Genomic DNA, 27304 nt, shown 5'->3' with positions numbered 1-27304 from the left:
ACTCGCGCCACGCCGTACTTAAATACCACAAAGAGATGCAATCTTTGCATAGCTGAAAAATTCTTCATCATATGCAGAACAGGGGCGGGCACCCTAAAGAAAAGGAACAAACTGGCGAGTTCGAGCCAGCACCCAACCAAATATTTGATAAGGCTGCTCAAACCACCTACTTAAAAGGATCGTTAGTCAACTAGTATCCAACTGACGAGAGAGGACTGTTCATCCTTTCGAAATAGATCTGTAGTACCAAGTTTCAATTATTATTTTCCTAAATAATTGATTATATATATAGGGACTATGTTTGGGAACACCGTCTCTGAATATCCCTTGACAGACGATGTACATACCAACAAGCCTAACTTAGTTCTAATAATGGTGTTGCTACTGGCCATTTTTATCCTGATCCTTGTGATCGCTTTTGGACTAATCTTCTTTCGAAGACATCGAAGCCACCGTAAGCAATGTAAGTGTCTTGTGTTGTGCTTTCAGTTGTTCCTCATTAAGCCTTTTGTTTCTCGCGGAGAATAACAATTTTCATCTGACTTTACATATTTGTCGTTTCCTCTACTCTTTACCTTGAGTGATCCATATTTTCAGCTAACTGTGCTTGATTATAACAGAATGTGCATACCATCGCCATTACATGCTCTTCGAATAGTTTCAGCAGTTTGCTTCTCATTATTGTATTCTTCACTTTTTGGAAATATTTCCCAAAGAGCTCAACTTTCCTACTTTTTTTTTTTTTTCTGTCAACACTAACAACAACTACAATGCTGAAAATTAACCGATGACTCGATGTTTGGGAATGAAAATGGAAATGATCTTACTTAAAGTAAGTTGAAGATAGATTTCCGATATATATTGAAACACATTTTCATCATTGTTGCTTGTTAATGGGCATATTAGAAGAGAGAGTTCCCTTTCCGGCTCTCGGCTATACTGAGCAAACCACTGCACTGGAAGTTATCAAAGCATTTGTATCCAAAAGGAAAATTAAGCAACGCAACAAGTTGACCAAATAGGAAGTGGAGTTGAATACACTTCGGCATGTCGTTTTGGTTGAGTGTTATCTGTCCCCTTGACAAAGAAAAATTGTTCTAAATTTACAGCAGTTATCTTTGCGTATCATGGCCTTACTAAAAAAAAAAATTAGGATCTGAGATGAAAGTATCTTCGGAACTGATAATATCTAGCAGAAGCCGAATGGATAGTGACAACGTGAACTGATGCAGCAACGGCTGAATAAGTAATTATTTTACTGCTGGACTCTGAAAACAGTAGTCAGAGAAATTATCAGTGAGGGTCATAAACAAATTGAACGTGTTTGATAAGCAATGTACTGCATGAAAATTTAGTAAGGCCTAATTTCTTGTGTCATAGATGACATTTAACCAAAGATCGTGTCACATGCACCTTCGAGAAGCCTTCGAGCCCCATACAGACGCCACTCGACCCTGTGCTTATTCAACAAACACAGAGCCCTACTGAGCTTACCGCTCGCCTAAACCTTTCACGGAGGGAATCTGAGCTGGCCACCTATGAGACAGTGAGCAAATGCATAAAGGAGTGCGAGTATGATGACATTGATAAAGCTCGTCGAAAGTCGAGGTCAGTAAGCGAGGACTCTTTAGATGTTCAAGAGCGAGCACGAAACACAATGGTGAGTGGTGAGAGAGGAATAAAGCAGCCACCCAGTTACCATGATGAAAAAGAAGAGAACAAAGATCATGTTTACGCTGTACTTCGCAAACATAGAAAAGGTAGAGCCAGTTCTGAAGAGAGAGCCCTAACAAAGTGTCCTGGCCGCCCTCAGAAAGGAACCAGTGGGTTACCTGTGGACCGAGCGTCATCTGTAGGGCTTGAAGAGTACACAAAGGCCACCCTGAACGAGACACCCCAGGCTGGCGAGAACGCAGAACAGTTGTATGCCAGTTTTGACGAGACAAACAAGAAGGATCATGTTTACGCTGTCTTTCACGAACAAAGGAAAGGAAGAGACCGCTCTGAAGGGAGCGCTCTCATAAAATCTCCGGGCCGCCCACAGAAAGGAACTTGTGGGTTATATGTTAATCAGGCATCCTGTCTCGGGATCGAAGACTACACAAAGGCCTCCATGAACGAACCACCCCAGGCTGGCAAGAACGCAGAATGCTTGTATGCAGTTGTTGACAAGACAAACAAGAAGAAGAAAGCGCCACAGGTAACATATTTCACCATCTCATGTAAGAATTATCTTCTTGACTAGAAGGGTCTACCTACTTCAGCGCTGTTTGATATGAGAAACCAATGTTGATATTTCTACTTCCTCGATTCACAATAGATACAGATGATAATCAAGCGTGCAGCGAGAGCACGGGAACTGAAATAATTTTTGAGTTTCCTTTGAAAAATACTAACGCCTTATTAACCAAGTGTGAGTGCCGTAGTGGGGATATTATCCTAAGGGAGTAAGGACCATGCAAAGACAAAAACATAAACATACAACCGAGAGCCACTACTCTTAAGTACGGCTCCAGAAAGCGACGTTAGTGAATAGCTTATTAGAAGGCACTCAAACTAAACTAGTTCAATTTGAATTTTCCGGTTTTCGTAACCGAAAAAACACTGCTAGTGATACTTACCGTGGAAACGGTCCGTACAGTGCATGGTAAAATACAGACCAAATTATAACCAAATCAGGACGCTCAGATTTAACTCAGGACTACTTTGAGATATAAACATGTACATAGAAACAAACAAAGAAAGAAACAACGAAAAACAGAACAAATAAAAAGGCAAAAGGAAACAATGCAAATCACAGCAAAATAAACTAGAGCTTTAATAAATAGAAAAATAAGAAATGAACGACCAGGTCAAACCATTTGTTTGTTTGTTTTTTTTTTTTGTTCTGTTTTTTTTTTTTTTTGCTATTTTTCTTTTCTTACTGCTATGTTGATACCTTTATTCAGTGTCGCTGTTTTCACAAATTGCCTGTAAGATATCATTTACCTTACTCGTTTAATGTTTGATCCAGGTGCCCGCTCCCTACCTTGGTCATGTGTACCCAGTTTTGGTCCATTCCCCAGAAAACAGTGCCTAGCTTGTCAAAGAACAGGCCTAAACTTTAGACGCCCACAATGATAACGTCAAGACTGCAAGCGTGAAGATATCACACTAGAGTCTTGAGGAAACAAAGGAGGGGGAGCATTGGTGAACTCTGTTTGTTTTTAATCCTAAAAAATTGTTAATGATAATCATGAAAGGTTCATTCAAAACTTAAGTAAAATAATAACATTTCATTGTTGTGGAGACAGTGATCAGTAATCATTTGTTTTATAACTTTAAATACCGAATTATTCTAGTGAAAATAATTTTCAGTGGATTGTACTAGGATAATTGTAACAACCTCAACTGTCGTGTAGCAGAATGCTAAGGATAGTTCTCGTTAAGGTAAATATAAAACGGAGAAAATCAGTATTACTCCATAAGTTGAACTAGTAATAAGTTCGAAATCGGCGTTTCGCGCATGGGCCTACCGAGGGAAAAATTTTAAAAGTTCGATGCACTTTGTACTTAGTGTTTGGTTTCATGCAAAAGAGAAGCTTAAGATTTCGCTCCACATACAGTCAATATATCGAGTTAAGTGTAAAAACTTGCAAATATCCCGATGGTTTTTGTCCTTTCAAAAAATTAAAATAAATTCTCGAGTTCTGCTGATATTAAATTAAACTACAGCGTCGAATTTTTCAAATTGTAATACCCGTTTTAGCATTTGTATTACAAATATCACGTTATGGTCTATCACAAAAACAAAAAGGGCTAAATAAGTTAACAATTTGATTTAATCAATGGGAAATATTTTATAATATGGTTAAAGCATTTGCTATACGCATTTACCCTACTAATCAAAATGACACAATTATCTATCAATATATGTTGGATGGAAGGGTATTCCGGCAATCTTTTATTTGGTTAAAATATGTGAAATGAGTAATACTTAAATCAGTAAGTTCTGAAATTCAACGAATCACTTATCCTTCAAACTTGACCATCACTGTAAATAGCATTTAGTAACAACAGCTCGGCTAACGCAGCTTTCAAACGTCAAGCATGCGGGAGAGAATCAACTCTGGCCGGCAATGCGCTAATTTCCCGCGCTAAATTTGAAAGGATAATAACAACTGAAAATGTGCCAAATGTGAAAGGATTACAGCAACTGTCCTCAAAAATCCAAAATTGAAACGTTCATAGAAATATGTATAAGGAGACAAAAGTAGGGAAAAAAGAGCTGTCCCCTTTCAAAACATCGTGACTTATGGGCTTGACTAGTTTGTAACTTGTGCGAGACAGTTTGGTTCTACCAGCCTGAAAGCATGCCACATGCGCAAACGTTTGACCACTGTGTTCACTCAGCTGCGCCTTGTAAAAATTTTTTTTGTTCTCACCGTATTTCGTGGTTATCAGCGATCTATTACTAAACAGAGGCACGGCAACTTGGCGTTCATTTGCAAATTAGATAGCCATGATTACAAAGTTTCCTATTGCATCACACACTGTATTATCTATTCCTTTCTAACAAAGTTTAAGACCGAAAAAAGACGTGCAGAAACGAGGATCAATTGGTAGCAGTGGCATATTGAGTTCTCGAGGTAAGAATCGGTCGTATTTTACTATTCCAATAGACAAAGGGACAAAAACTGCATTGCGATTATATGAAAATTCTCAAAGTTGTCGGGGGCTGAATTGTGATATTCGACATTGTGCAGTAGACTCACAAAAATTCGATATCCGCGTTTCAAAAATTTAAATCTTACCTTCTAATAGCATCTTAAGCCGATCTTCAGTTTTTACTATTCGTCGATGTTGTGTTAAGTTCTACGTGGGTTGGCCGTTATCCGTGTCCCTAACGGTTGGCCGGTTGACGCAGGTCTTATCGTTCTTTCGATAAAAAATATCCTCCTTCGGTGAAACTCTGAAATCTAGAATAAAGATATGATTAAAAGTTACTTTCTTCGAAATCAAAGTCCGCTGAGACCTTTTAATTAATTTTTCAAGCGATTTGGGGATTCTTACAAAAACTAGTAGTTTTCCATGGCTCAGGAGTGGACCCTAACGCAAAGCAAAGAAAAAAATAAAAATGAAGAAGTTCTTGAATTCAGAATTATCAACGTACATTTAAAATGCCTCGTATAAAAAATACCAATACATCGAACTGAAATTATTTGAAGGAGAGTTTCCAACCGCCGGCAAAGCGGTCGAGTGATGATATGAATAAATCAATATATTTTTTTAATATTGAGCTCTATACTCTAGAGTTTATAAAGAAACAACTCCCTGTTAGCTCAACTGGTTAGAGCGCCGGACTGTTGTGCGGAAAGTCGAGGGTTCAAGCCCTGAACCAACACTCAAGGTCTTAAAATAACTGACGAGAATGTGCTACCTTTCTATAATATCAAGAATGGATAGACATTCTAGTCTTCTCGGATAAGGACGAATAAACCGTAGGTCCCGTCTCCTGCTTCTATTAATTAGTTAATTTGGTTAGGCAGAAGACGTTCAAGAACCCACTCACGAGACTACAGGTCGACACTATTACGGTTATGCGCGAGCCAGAAAAAACCTGCCAGGAAAAAAAAAACCCTTCAGGAAAAAATATGACACGAATTCTTGGAAGAGACCATGGCCCAAACTCAAAGCAGTTAGCAGCCCATCCTACGAGGCTTCACAATTAAACAAATAAGTTTGGAAAAATAAATTTGGTATCAACGAAGGGGATGGTTTTTAGGTCCCCCTTTAGACCACTGCATCATTACCCATGATACTCTGGCCTTAGGCGCAGGTCCGTCATATCTCGCGCCGACAAAATATTTATTTCTGCCTATTCGTAGACTCAATCGTTAGAAATACCATTTTTCAAGCAATCCTTTTCAACGGAACATTCAGTATATCCCTCAAATATATATCCTGCTAGTTATATCCTGCTAATTTTTTCCCCTAACTTCCACTATCTAAGGTTCTTTATTCCTCCCTTGTTTACCTAGTTTTCCTATCTTCCCTCCTTAGTAAAAATAAGTAAATGATAATAATAAATAATAATTTAGCAATGGCTCTTCTTGTCCACTGTTTCCAGATCGAATAGGAATTTGGAATGGTATAGCAAAACAAAGGCGCCATAAAGCAAAGTAAACACCTGCAAGACTCTCCCTTCGTTTAAAAATGTGAATCATTTGCCTATGCTGAAAGGAGATAGTTCCGGGGGAATATGTACCTTTGAGCCAATGTATACACGGGTGCGTTTAATTCTGTTGTCTGCATGTAGATAGAGAACAAAGAAATGCCTAATCTATTTAATTTTATTGGCTACAGAAATTTCAAAACAAAATGCGAAGCAAAAGCCAGAAAATACACTCTTAACCTCTTCATCATTTCTACATTTCGCCCCTTATCCATTTAGTTTCCCCATCTTCACTCCTAAAGCAAACCTTAGATTGAGCGAAGCTAAGCGAGCGATCACTAGACTGTCCCGTTGTCAGGGATGAAAGTAAATTTGAATAATTTACATGTTGTGAAATATCTTAAAAAAATAAATTGATAATTCATTTTCAAAATGGACTTTTTGCCTTTCAAGCCCCATGTCTTTATCAATCTTTTGAACATAACTTTACAGAAACCATCAGATTTTTAGTAACTTGTGACCGACAGAAATACTCAACGAAATAGCATCGCTTCTCTAGTTCTGCATATCATAGTGATTAATTTTTTTTTAATCGTAAGTGAGAAACGGACAAGTTTAATTGCATGCGCGCATGCCTGAAATCTACCGAGTTATACCGTCTTATCCTAATAGTTCTCTTTATGTCCTTGTATACGTAATGTCAACATAGAGTATCCTGGTCATTTGAAAGGGGAGGGAATCAAATAGAAATAAAAACAAGACAATAAAGCTTGAAGCTTTTATTGTAAAAAATTGTGCTCAATAATCCAACTCCACCAATCTCACTCTTGACCGCGCGTGTGCCTCGATTTAGCATAAGGGCATAAGGAATATCATCTTTTTTTCTTGTAGTATGCCAAATGTTTACGACAGAATTTCAAGCAAATCACGTTTGTCATGGTCACGGAGCGCTTCAGTCATATGCTTATGGCAGATCCTTTCGTCGAAATGGAGCCTAGTCAACAACAACTACCACAACAACATTTAGGAAAATTTCACTTGCAGTAGACAAAATCATACACCGAATGTAAATATGGCGTCCAATTTGAATTTCCATTGTTCTGGACTGACTAGTCTCATCTTCACGTGGAAATACAAAAGGATTATCACATGTGTGAGAGTCTAGTCACTCCAGAACAATGGCAACTCAAATTGGACGCCATATTTGTATTCGTTGTATAGAAGGCCGATTAAGCTTAACGGAGCGCGGTGCTTCTTTAACAGAGCATTAGTTTCTCAGTCACCCGCACAATCATTCTCGCCTAGTTTGATTTGTTCGGTGTTGCTCGATTTAAGTAAAAACGAAAATTGTATTGCGTCGCAACTTTTCACCGATTTCGTCAGAATTGATTATTCACGTAAAGGTATCAATCTTTCAAAAATCGTATCATCCTTTATGTTTTCCCAAAATATTGTTTTAACGTCACCATAACGGTATTTTTTTTTAACCATAATCACTGAAGGGAGTTTCGCCGGCGCTAGGAGAAATCGCAGGAAAAATTCAGCCAGAACATAAGAATACTATTTTGCTGCTGAAAGACTCAAAGTAAATTGAAAAAAAATGAAGGTAAAAATTCAAACGTGGCTGTTTCTAGAATGAATCACCACCTGTCACAATCCTATCAAAATAGATTGTAATTACACGTTACGGAATTTGCTGAGAAAAAACGAACCCAAATTAAAAAAGATAGTAATAATCACAATCATCATGAAGTTAGCAGTTATATGTAATCACAGGCAAGGAGCTGAAGCATTCGATAAGATATTTCAGAGGTATGGCTCAATAGGTCTGATAAAGCTATCAAATGTGGGAAAAGGACTTTTTAGCCATCGTGCGTGAATTGTAGCCTATTGACATACTACAAATTCTGCTACGAATTTGTTTCATTCTTCTGGATTCGAAGTCTGATCGATAGGTGCGTTTAACTTCTTATTTATTTAAACCAGCTTACGAGTAGCCGTACACCAACCCCACTCTTCCCCCCCCCTCCTCCACAGAAAATAAAAAGAAAGAAAGAGGAGTTGCAAAATAACAGGTTTAACTTCAACTTGAAAGTGGTTTTCTATTTAATTATCTATGCTTATCAGTGGAGGTTGACACGTTGCAGAAAAATCGGTGAAGCTAGCCAGCAGTCGCCGGTACCGGTGACATCAAGAAAAGATATAAGCGAAGCTCGTACGATTCACTGACTGTACGGTCTCACGCGTATACCCTTTGAGCGAACGGTGGTATCTTAACTCGAAGTCGTTTACCGTCGTTTCCTTTAATTTTGGCTCATTTCCCAAACCGAAATTATCATTCACGCTCGATAAAATATCATATTAACTGATCCTGACATCTTACTCTACATCTAAAGAAGAAAACGTTCCCTATCTTCGAAAAAACTCCTTCAAAACATGATGAACATCGACGGAGGTCTTCAGCTGCTTGAAAATATCATTGACTAGCACTAGTGCTGATCGCCTTGCACGTTTTGAGAACATCCCTTCCTCCCTTCCTACTCCCTCACCCGAACTGGTTCCTAAATCCTCTTGAATAACCTCTGACGGGCAGTGCCAAGGATTTTCAATCAAATGAACGCTAGAAAATAAACTAATAATATATTACATTTTTATAGGGGTGGATGGAGAGTTGGTGTGCGATATCCGACATGACTTGAGCAGTAGACCAGACTAAGTACTTAAAGAGATCCAAGTTTCGACCTATTAAATCCTACCTTCGAATTCAGAGAGCATCTTATACCCATCTTCAGTTTTGGAATCTGTAAATTGTGTGCTTATTGAAGGGGTCATTGTTGAGACAGGTCCTGAAATTAAGAGTTCGAGTCAGGCTCCTTTAAAATCAAAGTACACAAAGACCTTTTAATCATGCATTTTGATTTGTACCTTAGTAAGCAATAATTGACATGATTATTAACTTACTGACTTCCTTTTCACACATATATCCTGGATCGCTATTGTAAAATTTCGCTGTACATCTTATGTTATTATACTTCCCATCGCTTAGCATCACCACTTATTTTCCTGCTTTAGGATTGTGTGGTCCATATAGACTCCAAAGTTTACCAAGTGACGTCTCGTTGACGCAGGGTATCCTTTTGCTTAACCAGCACCACGATCCCTCAACATCTTCCAGGCCAATAAACCAAGGCCGTTTTCTTTGAGCGAGTTTTTTGGTCAAGTTTATTCTTCCTCGGTTTCCATAGAAATCTTCTATTCTGTTCGCTGCATTTTTTCATGGCTTCCCTCCAGTCTGTCTCTTCTTCGTTGAAATATATCTGCAGTAGTTTATAACTCATGACAGCCAACCGATTTTCAGAGAAAAATGACAAAGAAAAGTTTAATTAAAATTATGCATCATCTAGGAACAAACCATTGGACACAAGAAAACTTTTTAACTCACCATGATACAAAAAATGGATTACGTAGACTAAACTGCGAATTTCCAGAACAAGGTCACTTCGCAAAAGAGGTGGCATTCCTTCTCCTGTCCCCTTTACGCCCAATGTTTGATGAGATAAGGGTAAATTTGAACTCTTATAATAACGAGTATAGATTCGAAGTGATTTATCGGCAACCACTCTCCTTAGCATTTCCGATGACGTTTTTGCTACCTTGCGTTACGTCAGCATTCTTGGACATGCACGTTAGTTTGTTATTGGTAAACGCACGGTGCGTTTTCACAGCGCTGAAAAGCGTGAATTTGTATATATTTTGCATTTTTCTTCCCCTTTCTTTAGATATTTAGCCAATGTGAATTTTTCGCGGTTTTGACAGTTAACTAAACTTGTCTAAGCTACACGGTCTCCGCTCTTACAAGCGATTCTCACCCGCGCGGGTACAGCAGGATTATTTATAACTCATTTAAAGCTAAAACTATTCCCACATGAAATTATATATTTTTTGGCTCTTTCACTGGTTTTACAAATGCACAGAATGTAAAACGTTTTTCTTGAAGTTCCTCAGCGCCGATTCGTATGGTATTAAGTTTACATATTCCAATATCCTTTTCGGAATTAATCCCTAGCCCATCTATCGATCCTGTTCGTTAATTCTTATCAAATGAATGCAAACATACAATAATTTCAATGAAAAAAATCAAGTACTTGGAGAAAATCCCCGCTTGAAAAATACATATCTAGTGTGGGTGCAGTTTCGATTATCTTCATTAATTTTTTCTTTTTTTTACAACGAAAAATATATATGTTGTCAGTCATATTCGAATTTGGAAATTCAAAGTATGATTACATACTCTATAAACAATGTGCTTACCATTGGTGAGTTTCTCTTCAGTAATATTAATAACACTAATAGCGAAAAGAAATATAGTGCAAATAGCAGTCCTTGTGATACTTCATAGACTCAAACTAAACTTAGCGCTGGTATTGTCGACACTTTTCGTAATTGTTGAAATCCAAATGTTATCAGACGTTTATGGAACAGAGCTAATAGAGACTTTTTCTTTTGCCAATTGGCAAAACTCTCCATAGTTATTTCTATGAACCAAGCGCTTCATTTTGCTTCTACAATAGCAGCACAAAACAAACCGCTGGTTTTGCTGCTATAGATAACATCATCGCCATCGCCAAAAAAAAAATTTCTCTTGGCATTAGTCCGTCACTACAACTGCAACGTACGTAACCACAATTTAATGAAATATTTCGCGAGCGGAAAACCCTCTTAATTTGGGAAGAGCAGGACTAGAATCGGTAACTAAGTTGAATCAGAATAGGTTTGGCAATTAATAATGTTACAATAATTCAAGAGTGTGAAACACTATGGTAAATCATATCATCGAGTTCTTCAAAAATTTTATTTGGCAGTTTTGATACTTATAAAGAAACGAAATGTAAACGCCTGATGAAGTCAAAAACATAACCGAGTTACCCAGCCTCGTCACAAATGAAATCCTTGTGGCCAGTTTTCCCGACGAATACAACGTCACCTATACACGCGTGATTATTCAGACGAAGTGCTTTATACAGGAAAATCAATTAAGGAAAATTCAATAAATGATTTCAAGTGATTTTAAATCTTAATTTGTTCATGCTCACACTCACAGACGCACAAACGACACAAACAAGTTGCGATAACAACAAGTTACTAAGTAAGGAAGATACTACTTAAACAATCAGCGGATTACCTCCGAAAAGCGAAACTTTAATAACTAGTAAGATTTTCCCGGGCACTATAACGTGCAAGCATTTGATCTTTAACCTGCAATAAAGAAAATAAAATAGTGTTGTAGCTTTAATTTTACACGTGTAATTACATGTCAGATACGTGTAGCCTGGACTTGAGACGATGTTTGTCAAATTCGTTTTCGTCTGCATGTGTAAATACCACGGTCCAACGTGTATAAAAGTATAAAAGTTTTATTAAGGTAATCCCTGGTCTGCTAAAATTGCCGGTGTTATAAAGATATTGTCGCTGATTTTACCAACAGAAGTTGCGGATGAAAGTCGGTTTTCATTTGTTTTCTGTTGTTGTTAGTTTTCTGTTAGGAAAATGAGTCACGTAGTTCATAGATGTAAATTTAGGAAGTCTTGCCATATCGAAAATAAAAAAAAAGAAAAAAAGAAAGAAAAAATAGGGGGAAGACTTTGAGATTTCCGTCAGCTGTCTTCCTTAAACACAATTAAAAAATTCGATTTCAGCCTTTTAATGAACAATGTCGGCGACTTTATGTGCGCTAAACTATAATCTACAGGATGTTTTATTGACCGACATTTGCATTATATCTCTTTTTATGTTTGGTATTACTAATGCTGCTGATTATGAAAAACAAGTCACAAATGGTGAGCACTTTTGTCTTTAGTATCTATTGATACTTTTGCATTTTGCTCAAGCCTTATAAATTTTGCACAAGCTTTATAGATTTTTCACAGGCTTTATAAACCAATATATTGCAAACATCTCGTTTTCCTTGTTATTTTAAGTCGAGTTAGGAGAGGATACATTTTTCGTTCTTTCTTTTTATTCTACTCTATAAGGCAATGTATCTAAGTAATGGCAGCGATTTCGTACAAACCAAAAAACTGAAACAGAATTTATTTACTGATGACTAAGGGAGAAAATCAGCACATGCCATTGGAAGTTATAGTTTAGGTCTTACGGCAACGGGATAAGAGATGTTCAAACGAAACCAATATTCTCATAATTCGGACGCATAGTGCTATCTTGGCTTAAGGTAGACATCTTATGATAAGTTTTGAACTCGACTTCCATTTTCTTCATTTGGCCATCCGCGCTTGTTGACTTCCTTAAAGCTGTGTAAACAGGTGCTCTATTTTCCTGTTCAAAGACAAACAGACGAACAGAAAAAGTTTACTTAGTGCGGCACATCATCAGTAAAAAAATGTGGAACTCCACGGTAAGTCTGTTCATGACCATTGCACTAAACGTCTCCGCATGAACAGTATCAGTTAGACGAATATACACTGTATTGACAAGTGCTCAAATTTCCTTATCAGTAGTGTATTGTAGAGATAAATTTAAGCCTTCGCCTCGGAGAGTTCATACTATCCGTATGTTCTTGTTATTTAGGTTCGCAGAGTCAACACTACCACCAGTGCTGCTGTAATTTACCTGAAAGAAATCTGTTTTTTAAATCGCTGTTTCATTGTTTAGGAGAGGGAAGATCGATAAATTTGGCTAAAATGCACTTATCGTATTTCTTACCTGCATTCGACTTGTGTCTAGCATGGCATATTGGCTGTTTTCCTGAGCTGCTTGCAGCCCCTTGTTCCCTCCCTCTTTTCCATTGACGCTATTTTTCAGCGTCGGACGAAGAGTTTTCCTGATAATTTTTGGTTTCACCGTATCATAATAGACATCATTTACACCTGAGAGGAGACACAGCATATGAGTTAAAAGGCGTATTTTACCATCGCAAAATCAAAAAAGTCTTCTATTTTAATACTTCCTTACGTAATAACGACTGCACACCATCACGTTTGTGAAAGTTTTTACGTTGCCTTGGCTATGAGAGGAGCTTAAGGCCTTGGATTCGCTACTCTTTTTGTGTATTCTACCGCATACATTAATTATGTTAATTACCTTGGAGCCCACAGTTTGGAAAGAAAGCCAACATAAACACTGTGATGGCGTCGTTAAAGTCATAAGCCACTATACTTAACATTTTTACGAAGAGTCTGCACACTTACCTTTACGTTCTGAGTACCTTGACCGCAAAAATCCAAAAAGAAAAACTGCCGTCATCATCACAATGATTGCTCCTTGGACAAAGACTACTACTAGCCATATCAGAGAACATTCGGCAGACTGGTCGCACATCTTTGGAGAAGGGTGAAGGGAGGTCATAAGAGGCTCTGCGGAATTTGAACAGATTTCATTTCGTGAGACGTTCAGTCTAGTCGATTTTAACACCAGTCCATCCTTTTTCAGAGGGAAACTTCAAGTATTTTTTACCTTATTGTCAAGCAGTATGGACTAGAAAAACTGGGAGTTTGAGGAAAAACCCTTCTTCGATAACTTAAAGATACTGACTTCTGGATTTACAGTTTATATCTTCTTATGAGTGAAGCAAGAATGGCAGAACCTATTTTGGAGGTTGAAAGTCCCAGTCAATTGCACCCCATTAATTTTTTTTTTTTCTATTCTTAAAACTACTTTCTTCAACCTCACCAAAAAGTACACCTAATGGTTTCTCTTGCTAGGAATAATCAATGAGTGCAACGCAACTTAGCGCACTTCTCGCTGTTTCTCCGAAAACTCCGTTTAAAGTTTTTTGCCGTGATTGAGTGCTCGTGCTCGTGCGAAGTAAGTAACATACATTGCCTTGCCGTATCGGAAACCTGTGACCGATTTGACTAAACATTGTCAATCCCAGTACTAGCAATACCTCAAGCAAGAGAGCCGCGAAAAAAAGCTCAAACGAACCAAGGTAAAGTGCAAACACCTCTTTTAGTAGTACTGTGCGACCAGAAGAATGAGACCTCTTTATTGGGAAGTATCATGCACCAGAGACTAGCCATTATTTTTCATAATCAAAGTTTTTGTGAGACTTGTGTAAAGCCAATTGCGGATGCTATTTTGATAGCCTCTTTTTGTTTGTTTATTTGCTCGTTTGTTCTTGTTTAATTCCCACGCCTGTTCTCTTTTCTCCTCTCATTCCCAAGCTACGCTTTTTACCAAAAGCTTATCTCGCTTTCGAAGATTAAAGTTTAGGAGAATTCCAAGATTTATTGACTATATCAACACTGCGAAGATTCGAAGCGCAAAATTACAACAACGCAGCAACTCTTAGACCTTTATGGTAATCAGCCTCCAATTTTAAGATGTTGTACCAAAAACTACACCAAAACCATGAACTTATGTGATACCTTCCGCCTTCTAGTCTCTCTAGTTTAGCCTTTTAAGTTCCTCGTGTTCAGTGATCTTTGCGAGAAGGGCCGGAAATCCTTCAGAGACCACAAAAGATTTACGCCACTGCGAATAAGTAGTTCCAATTATCTGTTACTAATTAATGCCATGATAAATTGTTGTCATACAAAATCGGAATACCAAAAGTGCAAAGAAACAAAGGTGGTTTAATTGATGAAACTAATCCACACTCAGTCACTAAATTGTAACGTTTCTTTTAAAGAGGCCAATGAAATTTTCCGTTTTCATCTCTTTCAAATGCACTAGCAAAGAGTAATGCCGTTTTACTATATCATAATAAATGCCAGAAACTCATGCAAATCTCACTTGTGTGGAGGCTATATGGAAATGAGCTCGAAAAAACAGTTTACCCAAAACGCACCACGGTCGAAGGCCGCATACCACATGTGTTCGACACACGGTGTATGTCTGTGTTAAGTGGTGAGGGGTTGATAAGTCAAGCCGTCGATAATTATAACGCCAACAGTTGCTTGTTATGGCCGTCACGTTCCCTGATTTTTTCTCTGGCGAGAAATAATCAATATTACAGTGTAAGGGTTTACCTGAATGTTGCTCTGAATGAGTTGTTGCCGTAGTTGTTGACTCGAGCAGTTTTCGATGCTTGGGATCCTTCAGTCAGTCCTAAAGGGGAACAATAAATCAACTTCAGCAAGTGATTCACTAGCAGCATTCTCCAAGAAAATTAAACGCTCTTCTTACATATAAAATTATACAAATACTGTAAAATCAGTATGGTGATGATGATGAAGATGATGGTAAATTACAACAGAACAGAAAAAGGTACGAAATATATTGGGATTTAAAAATTGTTTGTAATTTTCTTTTTCAATTTTTGATGGTTTATTTTCCCTTTTCCAATACATAGTTTTAAAGGACAAGTCGGGGCGGAAGCTATGCCACTTTACTTGATTTACTGTTACATTCAGCACTGATTCACATGATCATATTTGTCGAGTCAACTTTACCACCGTTAAAACACTGACGATTACCTGTTTTGGTAGACACCGTCACATTTGCTGGTTTTTTCTCTGGGGCGGAATAAGAAAGTTTACTAATTAGTGCAACCGTGGGGTTCGCCTATACATTTGTAAGGGATGCAATACTAACAATACGGCAAAAATGTATCTTTATAAACATTTATGGAGAAATACATAAAGAAATGAATTCAAAAAAAAAAAACAAAACAAAAAAAAACAAAAACGAAGACAAAAAAATAGGTTGTTACGATAGGTTGTTCTTGACTCAGTTAAGATCCAAAGTGTATATTTAGAGAATTCAGAAAATTGCATAACAAGAAGTCATTACTGACCCATTTTTAAGATCCAAAGTGACTTGCTACCTAACATTCACACTATGTTATGTATTTTTTTTCAACTTCTTCCTCGGTGTAACCGAGATATAATGGGCCGTAAATACGATTGACCTACACGTATTCTGTTCTCAGTTTCGTATAATGTGAATTGAGGGTCTATTACCTCCCCAATCTTTACATTCACATATGAACCCCGAGGTCACGAGGGGTGTAGAACCGTCGACACTATTATAGCGCCCAAAGCACTTAAGATAATCCTTGTACATTGGCGCGCAGTTCTCTTTAAAGTGTCCGTCGTGATGTTCACCTAATGCCCAAGGCCAGTCTTCTTTTCTGGATGCATTCATTGTGCTGTTATCGCTCAACCATCTCCACCCTCCAGTTGTATCTTTCCTCAAGCCTATGAAGTATTCTTCGGTTGTCATTGTCTGGATGGTTTGATTTCAGGAAGTTCCATTCCTCGCGACTCTCAATAGAAACGAGGCTATATCCAGACCGTTCACAGATTTTTTTTTACTTCTAGACCAACTGTACCGGTTACCACTGTTCGTTTTGAAAATGTACCCGGGACTACTACAGTTCTTCAGGTCACCTGAAAGTAGAATTCAATAAAGACATATGTTATCTGTTAGCTGTTATTCGTTACATATGTTATCTGTCAGCTGTTATTCGTTGCGGTGGCCAATTTACAATTTCAACTTAGTTGATATAACCAAATTACCTCGTTATCTGTTAGCTATCGACCTCGTCAGCCCAAAAAACATAGCAGTAAGTTGAGAAACAGAAACAAACTAGCTCGAGGCTGTTAGTTTTTCAGAGCAAAACAGCATTCAAAACTATTTGGGCCTGTAACCCATTTTAAATGCATTCAGAGACGAACGGCGCATTTTGGTCGCTATGCGTTTGGATCTAAAATGGAATTGATTAATCTTATTATTATTATAATCATAGAAATAACTTATACCCCTTACCAAAATGTCTAATAGAATACTTTTATCTAAAGCATATTATAGGCTAGTTTTAGTCCTGGCGCTGGTCGAAAGAAAAAGTACAATACCCCGCCACTCTTTTCAAGCCTTAACCTGCACCTATGTGCCTTTAGATAACATATGAAAATAGACAAGGCTTAGGCTTACATTAAAATAATGATTTTTATCTAATATTTCTGCGCTTGGCCTAGTGCGTGTGTGCGAACATCTCAGTCGGGTAATGAAAATAATTAACCCTCGCTATTACCTTATTTGGTGCTTTTCGCTGTGCACTGCTTTTTATTTCGTTTTGTTTCTATTCCTCTAGAAACATCTTGAACTCAAATGTCATCGACGGATTCACAATGGAATTAACGACTGTTACAATTTACAGAGTTTTGTTGTCTGCGGATTTTTTTCTCAATTAATATTTTCCCCAAATTAACCAAGATTTAACTAAGGAACTTTGATAAATCAACTAAGTAACAGTTACCCCGTAACGACAGCTGAGAACGCAGTGACATCATGAATAACATTTAAAAGGAAAACCGACTTCCTAAATCAGCCCGTTAGAAAGCCGTTCAGAACAAAAAAACCCAAGTAAAGAACATATTTAAATTGCGCCCTGTATGAGAATTATTCGGATAAATTCGAGCCATTGAAAATGTCCATATCTTAACACCAGGTATTTTTTCTAGAATAACAATCCATCTGGTTTACTTAGTATGTTTTCATGCATATATTATTTTCTGGGGATTTAACGGGAATTTTTGGGTTTTAAACACAGTAGATGGGTCCTTTAATAAATTAGTTCACGTCACGCACGCTATCATAGAATTACAGGTTACATTTTCCAATTTAACATCACTGCTTCAAGTAATATTAATAGCAACACTCTCTAAACGGATGATAAGAAGTATTTTGGATTTACATTACTATTTTAGTATCGATCGTGACTTAAGGTAGACTACTAAAGTGATTTTTTTTCTCTTTTTCCTCGTTGCTGCGTTACAAAACAATAGGTCGCGAAGAGTCAGCTTTCAGTGGCAGTATTTCTTAGGACGGTGTGAACATCCTTTTCTCCTAAATGCTGTTTCATGGTATCTTTGAGCATAAAAAGCCTCAAATTGCTCAATTAAGGCGTCAACCATTGGTTATTGACGTAAACTTCGTACATAACTGAGTTCGCTTCATTTGTATTGTTAGATGGAATTTTGGAAAATGTGCATATTATAACGGACTGGCGGTATTGGACGTTTGCCAAAAGTACTCCTATACCCTATTTTAGTTAGTCAGAATGAAAATGTCATAGGGAAGAGGGTGGAATTTTGCCCTGAGCCGCCGAGATTAAAGTTGCATATTTACAGTCATGGCGGCAAAGGTAAAGTAGGTGTCAAAATGAAAAATAAGTTTGAGTGTCGAAAAGCCATTAAAAAAGAAAAACGTACGTGATTTGTTCTCACAAAGGATCTATATAAATATGAAAAGCAAATGAAAAATTCCTCAAGCTAGAGCTTTGTGAAAAGACGAGTTATTTTTGATGATCAGCGTTGTTAAAAACAGGCCTTTAAGCGCTGACGGGATTTTGCTAAGAAAAAATAACAATTATTTCACAATATTTCGATAAACCAATGTGGTTTCAATTGCTTTTAGACATATTAATGGGAAAAGTTTTAAATAAAACCATGTTTTGAGCCGAAATAAGGCGGAACGCTTTTAGAGAGACTACAGAAAGACATGTGTACCAGTAAGACTATTTCCATACATGGTTCCGCATAGTATATGGATGGCAAAAAGCATCGCAAAACACGAATTAACCATTTTTACTTCTTGAGGCCTCCCACCAGATGATCAATCTTTAAGGGCGATGTTTTAAATAAATCGCGTTGTAATATTGGCATCAAGCGCTTCAGATCTAAACATACAGTACATGTAAATCATGGCTGTCAGCATTATTATTGATATGCTCACGGGCACTGGGCATGAAAGCGTGTGGTAACCTTTATATTAAAGTAGGGCAGAAAGTTTCTTTAAAAAAGCTTTAAATCAAGGCTCATGCCAATCATTGTTAACACTACACTTGAAGGGCAGAATTCATCCAAAATACTTTAACCTGAAAAATAAAAATTAATAAATAAAACGGGAAAATAACAGGAACAACATCACCCTCACGAAAACGTCCAAACGGAAAATATTCTCTTTATTTGATCTTTTTTTTTTTTTAAATCCGTGCTTAAACAAAACTTTCGTTTCAATTTAAAAAGAAAGTTCTTTGCACGAACAAAAATGCAAACGGAAGTCTGAGAAATCTCAGCCTGCTCAGCTTAAAACACAAAAAAGTTTATGCTTATAAAGCTCTTAAGGAAGTTGTGGAAAACGGAGAGAAAAAATTTGCAAAAATTGTTTTCTAAAATGAAAAACCAGTTGTTTTACTTTGTGATTAAAGGGGAAAACGAAGCTAACATTTGATCTGCCAATGACTTTTACAAAAATGATTGAAACCAAGAGAAGAGAAGCTATTATTTTCTTATTCTCCTGACCCTAACGATTTTTTGGGGTCAGCTATAAATACTCTAAATAGTATTGAGGGTGAAAACTCTAAGTAGAAATTAAAACCTTTTTCCCTGTATGCACGTTCTCATATTACGCCAGATTAATATTTTGAATATTTCTGCTATGAGAATAAGTACTTCGAAATAATGCTATGATAGTTTGGTACCTGAACCAAATCTGGGAAGTAGACCCAACAATAGTTTTGTGGTATAGACCATGCTGTTTTCAATTTCTTTTCAATTGTATTTGTGATGAACGAATCATCGACAGCTGGAACGCTATGAAATTGACATAGAAACTCGAACTTAACGAGGAATTGATTGAATCATGGCAGGCACTAACGACGTCACGAGTGACTAACATGAAGTGTTAAAGGAAATATTTTCCTCCGTGTTGATTTACAATTACCACATAAACACGTGCTTCATACATGTGTATGCGTTTGTGATGACAGTCTCGTCTTAGTGAGAACTGGACGAAATAATCTGTATTAGCTGACGTACTTGATGATCACATCATACTGTGATTAGCAAACAATTTCAATTTTAATGCCTGAGCACATTGTGGGAAACAGTTGTTTGGTAGAATGGAAAAATCGTGTTTTGTGTTATATTCTACTCTCCTTGTACTAATTCGAACCATATACATCAAGAGAGTTACTGGTAAGCACATTGTTTAAATCAATACCTACATGTTTCATTTGCTCCCGTATCCGCCTGGAAGCTGTCGATGAAAGATGCTGGTGTTAAAAAATTGGGTGCATTGTATCTTTCTAAAGCAAACGATGATTTGAATCTGTACCCGGAGACATCGTGCCAATTATACTTTAAATATCTCACTGTTCTTGGATGCAAATTAACAATCAAAATTCACGATCGTCGCAGCAAATTTTGGGTTGTAAATCTCGAAACTGGGGGTTTTAGTAGTTCAAATATGGCTGCTTATGATTTGAAAATGAAGTTTAATCAAATTAGATAGATAGACAGATAGATAGTTTATTATTAACCGATTTGCAACCAAAAGTTGAATTATACGATTATTTACAAGTTTCAAACATTGATAATTACGTTAAATAGACTAAATGTATTAAAACAGCAATAAGGACACTAAATGTATGTTCTAAAAGAAAAAAAAAAAAAAAAAAAAAAAAACGGTCGTATAAAACCGTTCAAGCCTTAAGGGCATTGAAGGTAATAAAGCTATTACGAAACCTGTTCGTCTTAAAAACTGGCTTAAACTTCCGCATATTTCTTGGGTTTAAGGTACATGTGTTGCGAGTAGGAAGAAGTTCATGGAGCTTATTCAGTTCATTCTGTAAAACATTCTTAAATAGTTTATCAACTAGTCTCTGGCGGCGATCTGAAAGTTTAGTCAGGCCTGATTCCGCCAAGGCATTATTATATGAGAAAAGAGGAAAAATAATGCGCGTACCCCGCTTTTGTATTTCTTCAAGTTCGTAGGAGAGGTACACAGGGAGGCCGTCATGGAAGACAGGACATGCATACTCTGTAATCGGACGAATACAAGTGCAGAAAAACTGGACTACGTCACGGGTACCAAGACCAAATTAGTGTTCAATAGGCGCTACACTTATCCTTCAGAACAGTGACTATGTTTCAGTTCCAAAATCAACAAGAAATGTACTAAGTGTTACTTTGATATTGGTAAGGATTGGAATATAAAAGATGGAGCAAATAACATTCAAAGGAAGCGAGACAGACCCATGAACTAAGAGGTGAATAAAGCTAAGAGTATTTAAACGCTTATAAGACTTGTAATACGCACATAGATGACATTAGAATATCTATTCACCTTTGGGATTAGATATACGTCGGTTTCGCAGTGTAAAACATGTGTTAATATATACTAAAACAGGGAATAGCGTTGAGGGCACGTTCTGATTGGCTGTTCAGACTACGAACACCCTTCATTATTCACCTCTAAATTTTTAGCACGGGATTTAGAGCGGAATATGTTGTAATGGTTGTAGGAATAAATGAGTTAAAATCATAATTTTATACTATATCATATCACTGTTTTAAAATATATTAGAACAGTTATTTCCCTCAGTGTCAGTGGTGCGCAGTGTATAGTTACCCTCCCTTTCCGCGGCTCGGTAAATATCCAGCATTATTATCCCACTGGACTCCGTAAATAACAAATAACGCCATAGACGAGTACAAATATCACGCGGTATTTGTACTCCAGAGAACCGGTTAGACAGTTTTCTCGCATTGCGCAAGCGAGGAATTGGATGGAAGTTACGAAATTAAAAAAAAAAAAAAAAAATGGTGGACAATTTGAATCATATTTCTGCGACGAAGAGTCGGAATCGCTGGAGAATATAGATCTAAGTGTATTAGATAAATCGAACGAAGAAAAACAGCTAAACAACCAGGAAATTTCCTTATTTATTGAAGAGACATGATAGAAACAGCAACAAGACAACGCGCCAATTCCGTTCCGCCTCGCGTAATTGTCATGCACTCCTTGTAAATACATATCCGCTAGATTCACCCACACTGAAATAATGATTTAGCGTGCTGGATAATAAATAACTTATTAGTCGTTTTGTTGTGTAGTATCGTTGAGTATTTTAACTCGTTATTTGTATTTTGACTCGCCCTAAATATACCAGCTCGTCGAAATAAGGGATAAATCGTAAGAGTCCTCAGTGATACTGCACAATAGAACGTCTAATAAGATATATGTACCTAACTCTACTTCGGTAATTATTAAATGGTAATGTTAGGATGTTGACACCTTCGTTAGGGACTCTTTAAAACTGGTGGTTTCTGATGCTTGTGGCTCATGAGTTGACCTTGGCACAAAAGAAAAGAGAACGTTAAATGCAATCAGAATTACGAGCTTGCACATGAAATACCTCGTTGTATGATTGTTATTTTTTACCTGCATGCGTATAAATAAATAATTGGTTCATACATGCGCATGCTTTCATGGAATATGAAGCACGCGGGAAGTTTGGGAGACCCTGAGCAACAAGTGACCTTCTAGCTCCTTGAGTGCGCTCAAGACCACCGTGGCGCGTTATTCCCCAACGAACGCACCACTGACTAATGAAACAACTGTTTTACAACATTTTAGACACAGTTGAGAGGATGTTGTTTTTTCACGATTTAAATATTTTGAGAAAGAAGTCGCGGAATCGATCTAAAATAAATAAATGTTATACTTATTATACACTTCACCCCTTGGGGACATCATTAGACGGCACGGACTAAATTACCATCTCTACACCGATGACACCCAGCTCTATCTCCCTTTCAAGCCCAACCCAGCCGAACAACCCAGTTCTATAGCAAAAATAGAGCATGTGTCTCTGCGATAGACTGATGGATGTTGTGCAATAAACTGAAACTAAACAGAGAAAAGACGGAGCTATTGATCTTCAGCGCACGACACCGTCAACCCCCATTAGTAGAGTATGTTGATGTGTCTGGTGAGCGGATCGAGCCTTCTCCCTCTGCAAGAAACATTGGAGTTATCTTCGATGAGCACATGTCATTAGATAAGCACGTCACCAGTACCTGCAAAGCCTGTTTCTTCGATACCAGCAAATTCCGATTCGTCGACTCGGAGAGACCGAGAACCAGAGGACGACCTCCTAAGTATTACCACCCTCTCCTTCAGAAAGAAAGGGAGTTGGAAACTCTCGTTCGAAAGATTCTACCGAAATCCATTGCTGACGCTCTCCGCCCGAAAGGGTCCAGACTCGCACACTTGTATGGCTTGCCGAAGACACATAAAGAACAGTTGGCCGTGCGGCCAATACTCTCTGCTACTAACACCTACAATTACTCGCTAGCGAAATGGCTTGACGACAAATTGAAACCCCTGTCGTGCAACCAATATACAGTGACAGACACATTCCGCTTTGCTGATGAAGTACGAGGCTTCGAGATCAGGAACGGCGAAATTTTAGTTTCCTATGACGTCATCTCATTGTTTACAAATGTACCATTGGAGGAAACAATACAGATCTTAGCTGAAAAAGCCTTTGCCCAGGATTGGTTCAACGAGACGCACAGCTTGAACATCTCTAAAGCGGACCTAATCGACCTCCTCCGAGCAGCTACGAAAAACCAGCTTTTCCAGTTTGACGGTGCTTTATATGAACAGACAGATGGAGTCGCTATGGGTTCTCCCCTTGGACCGTTGCTGGCTAACGTCTTCATGTGCTCGATTGAGGAAAACCTCGAACGACACGGTCAACTTCCGCGCTATTACCGGAGGTACGTCGATGACACCCTGACCGTAATGCCTGATAGGGTGACCGCTGGCCAGTTTCTAGACACCCTTAACTCTACCCATCCCTCCCTCCAGTTTACCATGGAAGTCGAACGGGAAGGAACCCTTCCCTTTCTAGGAATTGAACTGCTTAACCGTGCACCAAAGATTGAGAGTAAGGTCTACATCAAAAGAACCAACACGGGTCTCCTTCTGCATTTCCAGAGTCATGTTGACATTAAGTACAAGCGCAGCCTAGTTAACACCATGGTGGATCGCGCTTATCGATTATCTTCTAACTGGTCTTTCTTCTCCGAGGAATGTGACCGCCTTAGAGGGGTTTTTCATAACTTGAAATACCCAAAGCCACTGGTTGAAACTACAATCAAGCGGTTCGTTGAGAGAAGGATTTCATCTGCAGAACCCTGTCCATCACCAGACGTACCATCGGAGACTGTGAGATTAGTGTTACCCTTCAAGGACCAGTCGTCAGCTAATCATGTTAAACAACAACTGAACAGTCTAAGCTCGAAGTTAAGCGTGACTGTCCAACCAGTGTTCGTTAGCCCTAAGCTCGATCAACAGCTTAAGCAACACGAAATTAAGCCCCCTATTGTTAACCAACAATGTGTCGTTTATGAATTTAAATGTAACCTGTGTGATGCAGGGTATGTGGGCTATACTCGTGGTCACTTACACGAGCGCGTAGAAGGGCACACAAGGAAATCATCTTCTATCTACAAACACTACCACCTCCAGCACAATAGTGAAATGCCTGAACGCTTGATCGAGCAATTCAACGTCATCACGAAATGTAACGGCAAATTTGATTGCCTTGTTAATGAAATGTTGTATATTCGCATGCGTAAGCCAACACTGAACGTGCAAACGGATTCCATCCGCGCCAAGGTGATTGTTTAAGCCGTTCAGTCTAATTTATGCTATTCTTGTACCTTTCCTTATTTGCATGTTTTTAAACTAGTCTCTTGATAATGGAGTCACGATGACCCCGAAACGTCGAGTAATAAATCTTTCCTGGTTTTTTCAAGAAATTATTTAATTTCAATATAAGTTTAAAGTTTTTACTCTCATTATTACAGACTTTTACTCATGTTTTAGAGATTTATATGGTTTTTATAATCTTAACGGTCCGATTTATAAAATTACTGTACAGCGCTATTGGATAGTGATAGAAATAGCGCTATATAAATACCGTACTATTATTATTATTACTATTACTATTATTATTATTATTATTATTATTGTTATTATTATTATTATTAAATCGTCCTTCGACAATGTTCCACCAAAGCCATCATTTGGGTTGTGTCCCGTTTCTTTCTTTCTTTTCATACAAATATTAGTTGCAAAGTCCAACATAAGAGAAGGATTCAAGTTTATTTGTAACGTTTGGATTATTTAAGAAATCCATTGTTATTGCCAGAAATTAGAATTATCTGGAGATTAACACCACATGTAAAAAATTATATTGTGCTGTAAGTACACTTACGTGACTCTTTCAATGGCATGGTTCCTCTTAGTACAAGGAGAGCAAAAAATATTGCGAAAGACGATTTATCCATTCTTACCACTAAATGTGTCTCACATCTGCATAATAAGCTCAAACTTGAAAGATAAATTTATGGCGAGTCGCATCATGATATGAGTTTCAGGCGCTTCAGATCTAATCATACTTAACAGGGCCGTCATTACAAGGGACGCCCCCACTTGTATTGGACAGTGATAATGAGATTAATAACTTTTCCATTGTAGTGGAGCTGGATGTTCTTCGACAAAGCAATATCACCATGGCTCATGCCAAAGATGGCTAACATAATAGTCGCTTCGTACTATTAGTTTAAAGATTGTGCTAGCCGATTGTATTTCAACTGCATGGCTTCTCAGCTTTTCGATGACACGTTCACCTCGATCACAGCAGGGAGCAATTAAGGAAACATCTTGATTTATATATCTTTCAGCCCAAGGCCACCGTCAATTTAGTCCTTGAACATCATACTCCCGGAAAAAAATAAGAGAAAGAAAAAGGAGTATATAAATAACTAATATGAAAAAAAGGTTGAAAAAAATTATCACAAATTTCGGCTGTAGCAAAAGTTTCATTAAATTTGCAAAAAAAGAAATTAGCGTTACTTTAAGTGACTACGCGGACAATATTTTTAGCTTATTTTTTTATTCCGCGCTTAACTAAAAATTTCATGTTAACGTAATTTATTGAAAGATAAATTTCCCTATGCATCTCTGTAAGTCAATAGTATACTAAAAAAGATGATTATAATTAGTTTTATTATTGAAGTAGAAGTCTGGTCATGTTAAATAAAGCAAAACAAGCGAACAAACAGTCCTTTAGACAGTGGCGTTACCAATTTCCTCTTGCTGTATTTGTAATGACTGAGTTGGGAGCTGGAAAACTACGAGATCGCTTTTGGAAATTGAGCTTTACAAAGTTTAATTGAATCATGCCTGACAAGAGTGATGTCACCATTGAGCAATATTAGTCGTAAAAGGAAATCTACTGCTCCGTGTTGGTGTAACGATTAGTACAGACATTTGTGCTCGACACACGAGTGTCGGTATGGATTTAATTTAGTAGTGAGTGTTTGATAAGTCAAGCCATTCGCATTTATGACCCCAATAGTCACCTGTCATGTGGAACGCCGTTTCCTTCACTTTTTTTTTCTCTGGGAAGAAAAAAGAAGATAACAAAGTTCAAGAACCATTGTAATCTGGTGATTGTCATTTTCAAAGGGAAGTACTCAAAGTAACAGTAACAGTGCGTTATCTTTCTGCGTAAAATTAAATGAATGGTGTGAAAGAATAAAATGTGAAAAATTAAGAAATAGCTCCCCAACTATCTTCCTTTGGCTGTTTTCTCACAGAAGCAGTAGTCAAACCAACATCAACAGCTGTGTACCCAGCCACTCGAACTCTATAGGTTGTAAACTCAAGTCCTGTTAATTAATCCGACAGCTTATCAGGTCCAACAGTCTTGTTGTGCTCTGTTGAAGATCCAAGCCACTTGTGGTAAATTAGGTAACCCCAAAAGCTTTCCATTCTAATATTATATAGGAATGGCATCTCAAGATATGTCTACGGTTAGGCGAAGAACTGGAACTACAGGTGGCCCAAGCTCTGTCACAGGCTCTTTCACAGTCATGATAATTAAAGAGTTTGTATAGCGGTTTAGTTGGACTTGCTTTTGAGCTCCGTAAATGTAAAGTTGTGTGAAATAATCAAAGAAATAAAGTCTTACCTTCGTATAGGGTAGTCTGTGTTGTTCTCCTGGCGATTTGAGGCCGTTATGATGTGTTTCAGTTTCACGCCCTAAATTACCGTGCATAAAATACGTGAAGGTCGGAAACTTTTATTGACACATGCTCGCCAAAATCGCTGGAAAACAACACTTAAATACTTTCCCTCGAATCAAATCTCGGCAGCACGAAAGCCAAATAGTTTCCCTTTAAGCTCACCGAAAAAAATCCCACAAAAGTCGGTTTGTCGAGCAACCAATCCAGCGAGAATTTCAAATTAACGGCCATTCGGAATTCTTCTAATGCGTGGAGGGAACTTCTTGTGCAGCCGTTAATGCGCGGTCAACCTGGAACC

General features: G+C 37.8%; 4 protein-coding genes across 5 annotated transcripts in view; 3 read left to right on the top strand and 1 right to left on the bottom strand.

Annotated features, from left to right (window-relative positions):
• LOC111347662 (uncharacterized) overlaps nt 1-27304 on the top strand; it is an 85313-nt gene that overhangs the window by 16592 nt on the left and 41417 nt on the right. The window lies entirely within an intron of this gene.
• Nucleotides 539-6881, top strand: LOC111319106 (uncharacterized). The gene is made up of 3 exons (XM_088734031.1): nt 539-832; nt 1381-2200; nt 3014-6881. The coding sequence occupies exons 2-3, from the start codon at nt 1658-1660 to the stop codon at nt 3077-3079; spliced, it is 609 nt and encodes a 202-aa protein (XP_088590157.1). The 5' UTR covers nt 539-832; nt 1381-1657; the 3' UTR covers nt 3080-6881.
• On the bottom strand, nt 11821-13521 carry LOC148723075 (uncharacterized). Its single transcript, XM_088734032.1, has 3 exons — nt 13360-13521; nt 12875-13038; nt 11821-12487 (listed from the first exon to the last, which is right to left on the bottom strand). Exons 1-3 carry the CDS (start codon nt 13514-13516, stop codon nt 12329-12331), a joined length of 480 nt encoding a protein of 159 aa, XP_088590158.1. The 5' UTR covers nt 13517-13521; the 3' UTR covers nt 11821-12328.
• On the top strand, nt 23577-24722 carry LOC148723074 (uncharacterized). Its single transcript, XM_088734028.1, has one exon. The coding sequence runs from the start codon at nt 23588-23590 to the stop codon at nt 24599-24601; it is 1014 nt and encodes a 337-aa protein (XP_088590154.1). The 5' UTR covers nt 23577-23587; the 3' UTR covers nt 24602-24722.

This window comes from Stylophora pistillata, chromosome 9 (genome assembly GCF_964205215.1).
Source record: "Stylophora pistillata chromosome 9, jaStyPist1.2, whole genome shotgun sequence".
NCBI lineage: Eukaryota > Metazoa > Cnidaria > Anthozoa > Scleractinia > Pocilloporidae > Stylophora > Stylophora pistillata.
Note: the sequence above shows the minus strand (reverse complement) of the source record. Positions and strands in the feature narration are given on the sequence as shown.

Coding starts and splice junctions, on each gene's coding strand:
- LOC111319106 (XM_088734031.1), top strand. CDS start 1,658: ATGGTGAGTGGTGAGAGAGGAATAAAGCAGCCACCCAGTTACCATGAT. Junction 2,201..3,013: donor AGAAGAAGAAAGCGCCACAG/GTAACATATTTC, acceptor TGTTTGATCCAG/GTGCCCGCTCCCTACCTTGG.
- LOC148723075 (XM_088734032.1), bottom strand. CDS start 13,516: ATGACCTCCCTTCACCCTTCTCCAAAGATGTGCGACCAGTCTGCCGAA. Junction 13,039..13,359: donor AAGGTACTCAGAACGTAAAG/GTAAGTGTGCAG, acceptor GTCTCCTCTCAG/GTGTAAATGATGTCTATTAT. Junction 12,488..12,874: donor TAGACACAAGTCGAATGCAG/GTAAGAAATACG, acceptor GTCTTTGAACAG/GAAAATAGAGCACCTGTTTA.
- LOC148723074 (XM_088734028.1), top strand. CDS start 23,588: ATGGGTTCTCCCCTTGGACCGTTGCTGGCTAACGTCTTCATGTGCTCG.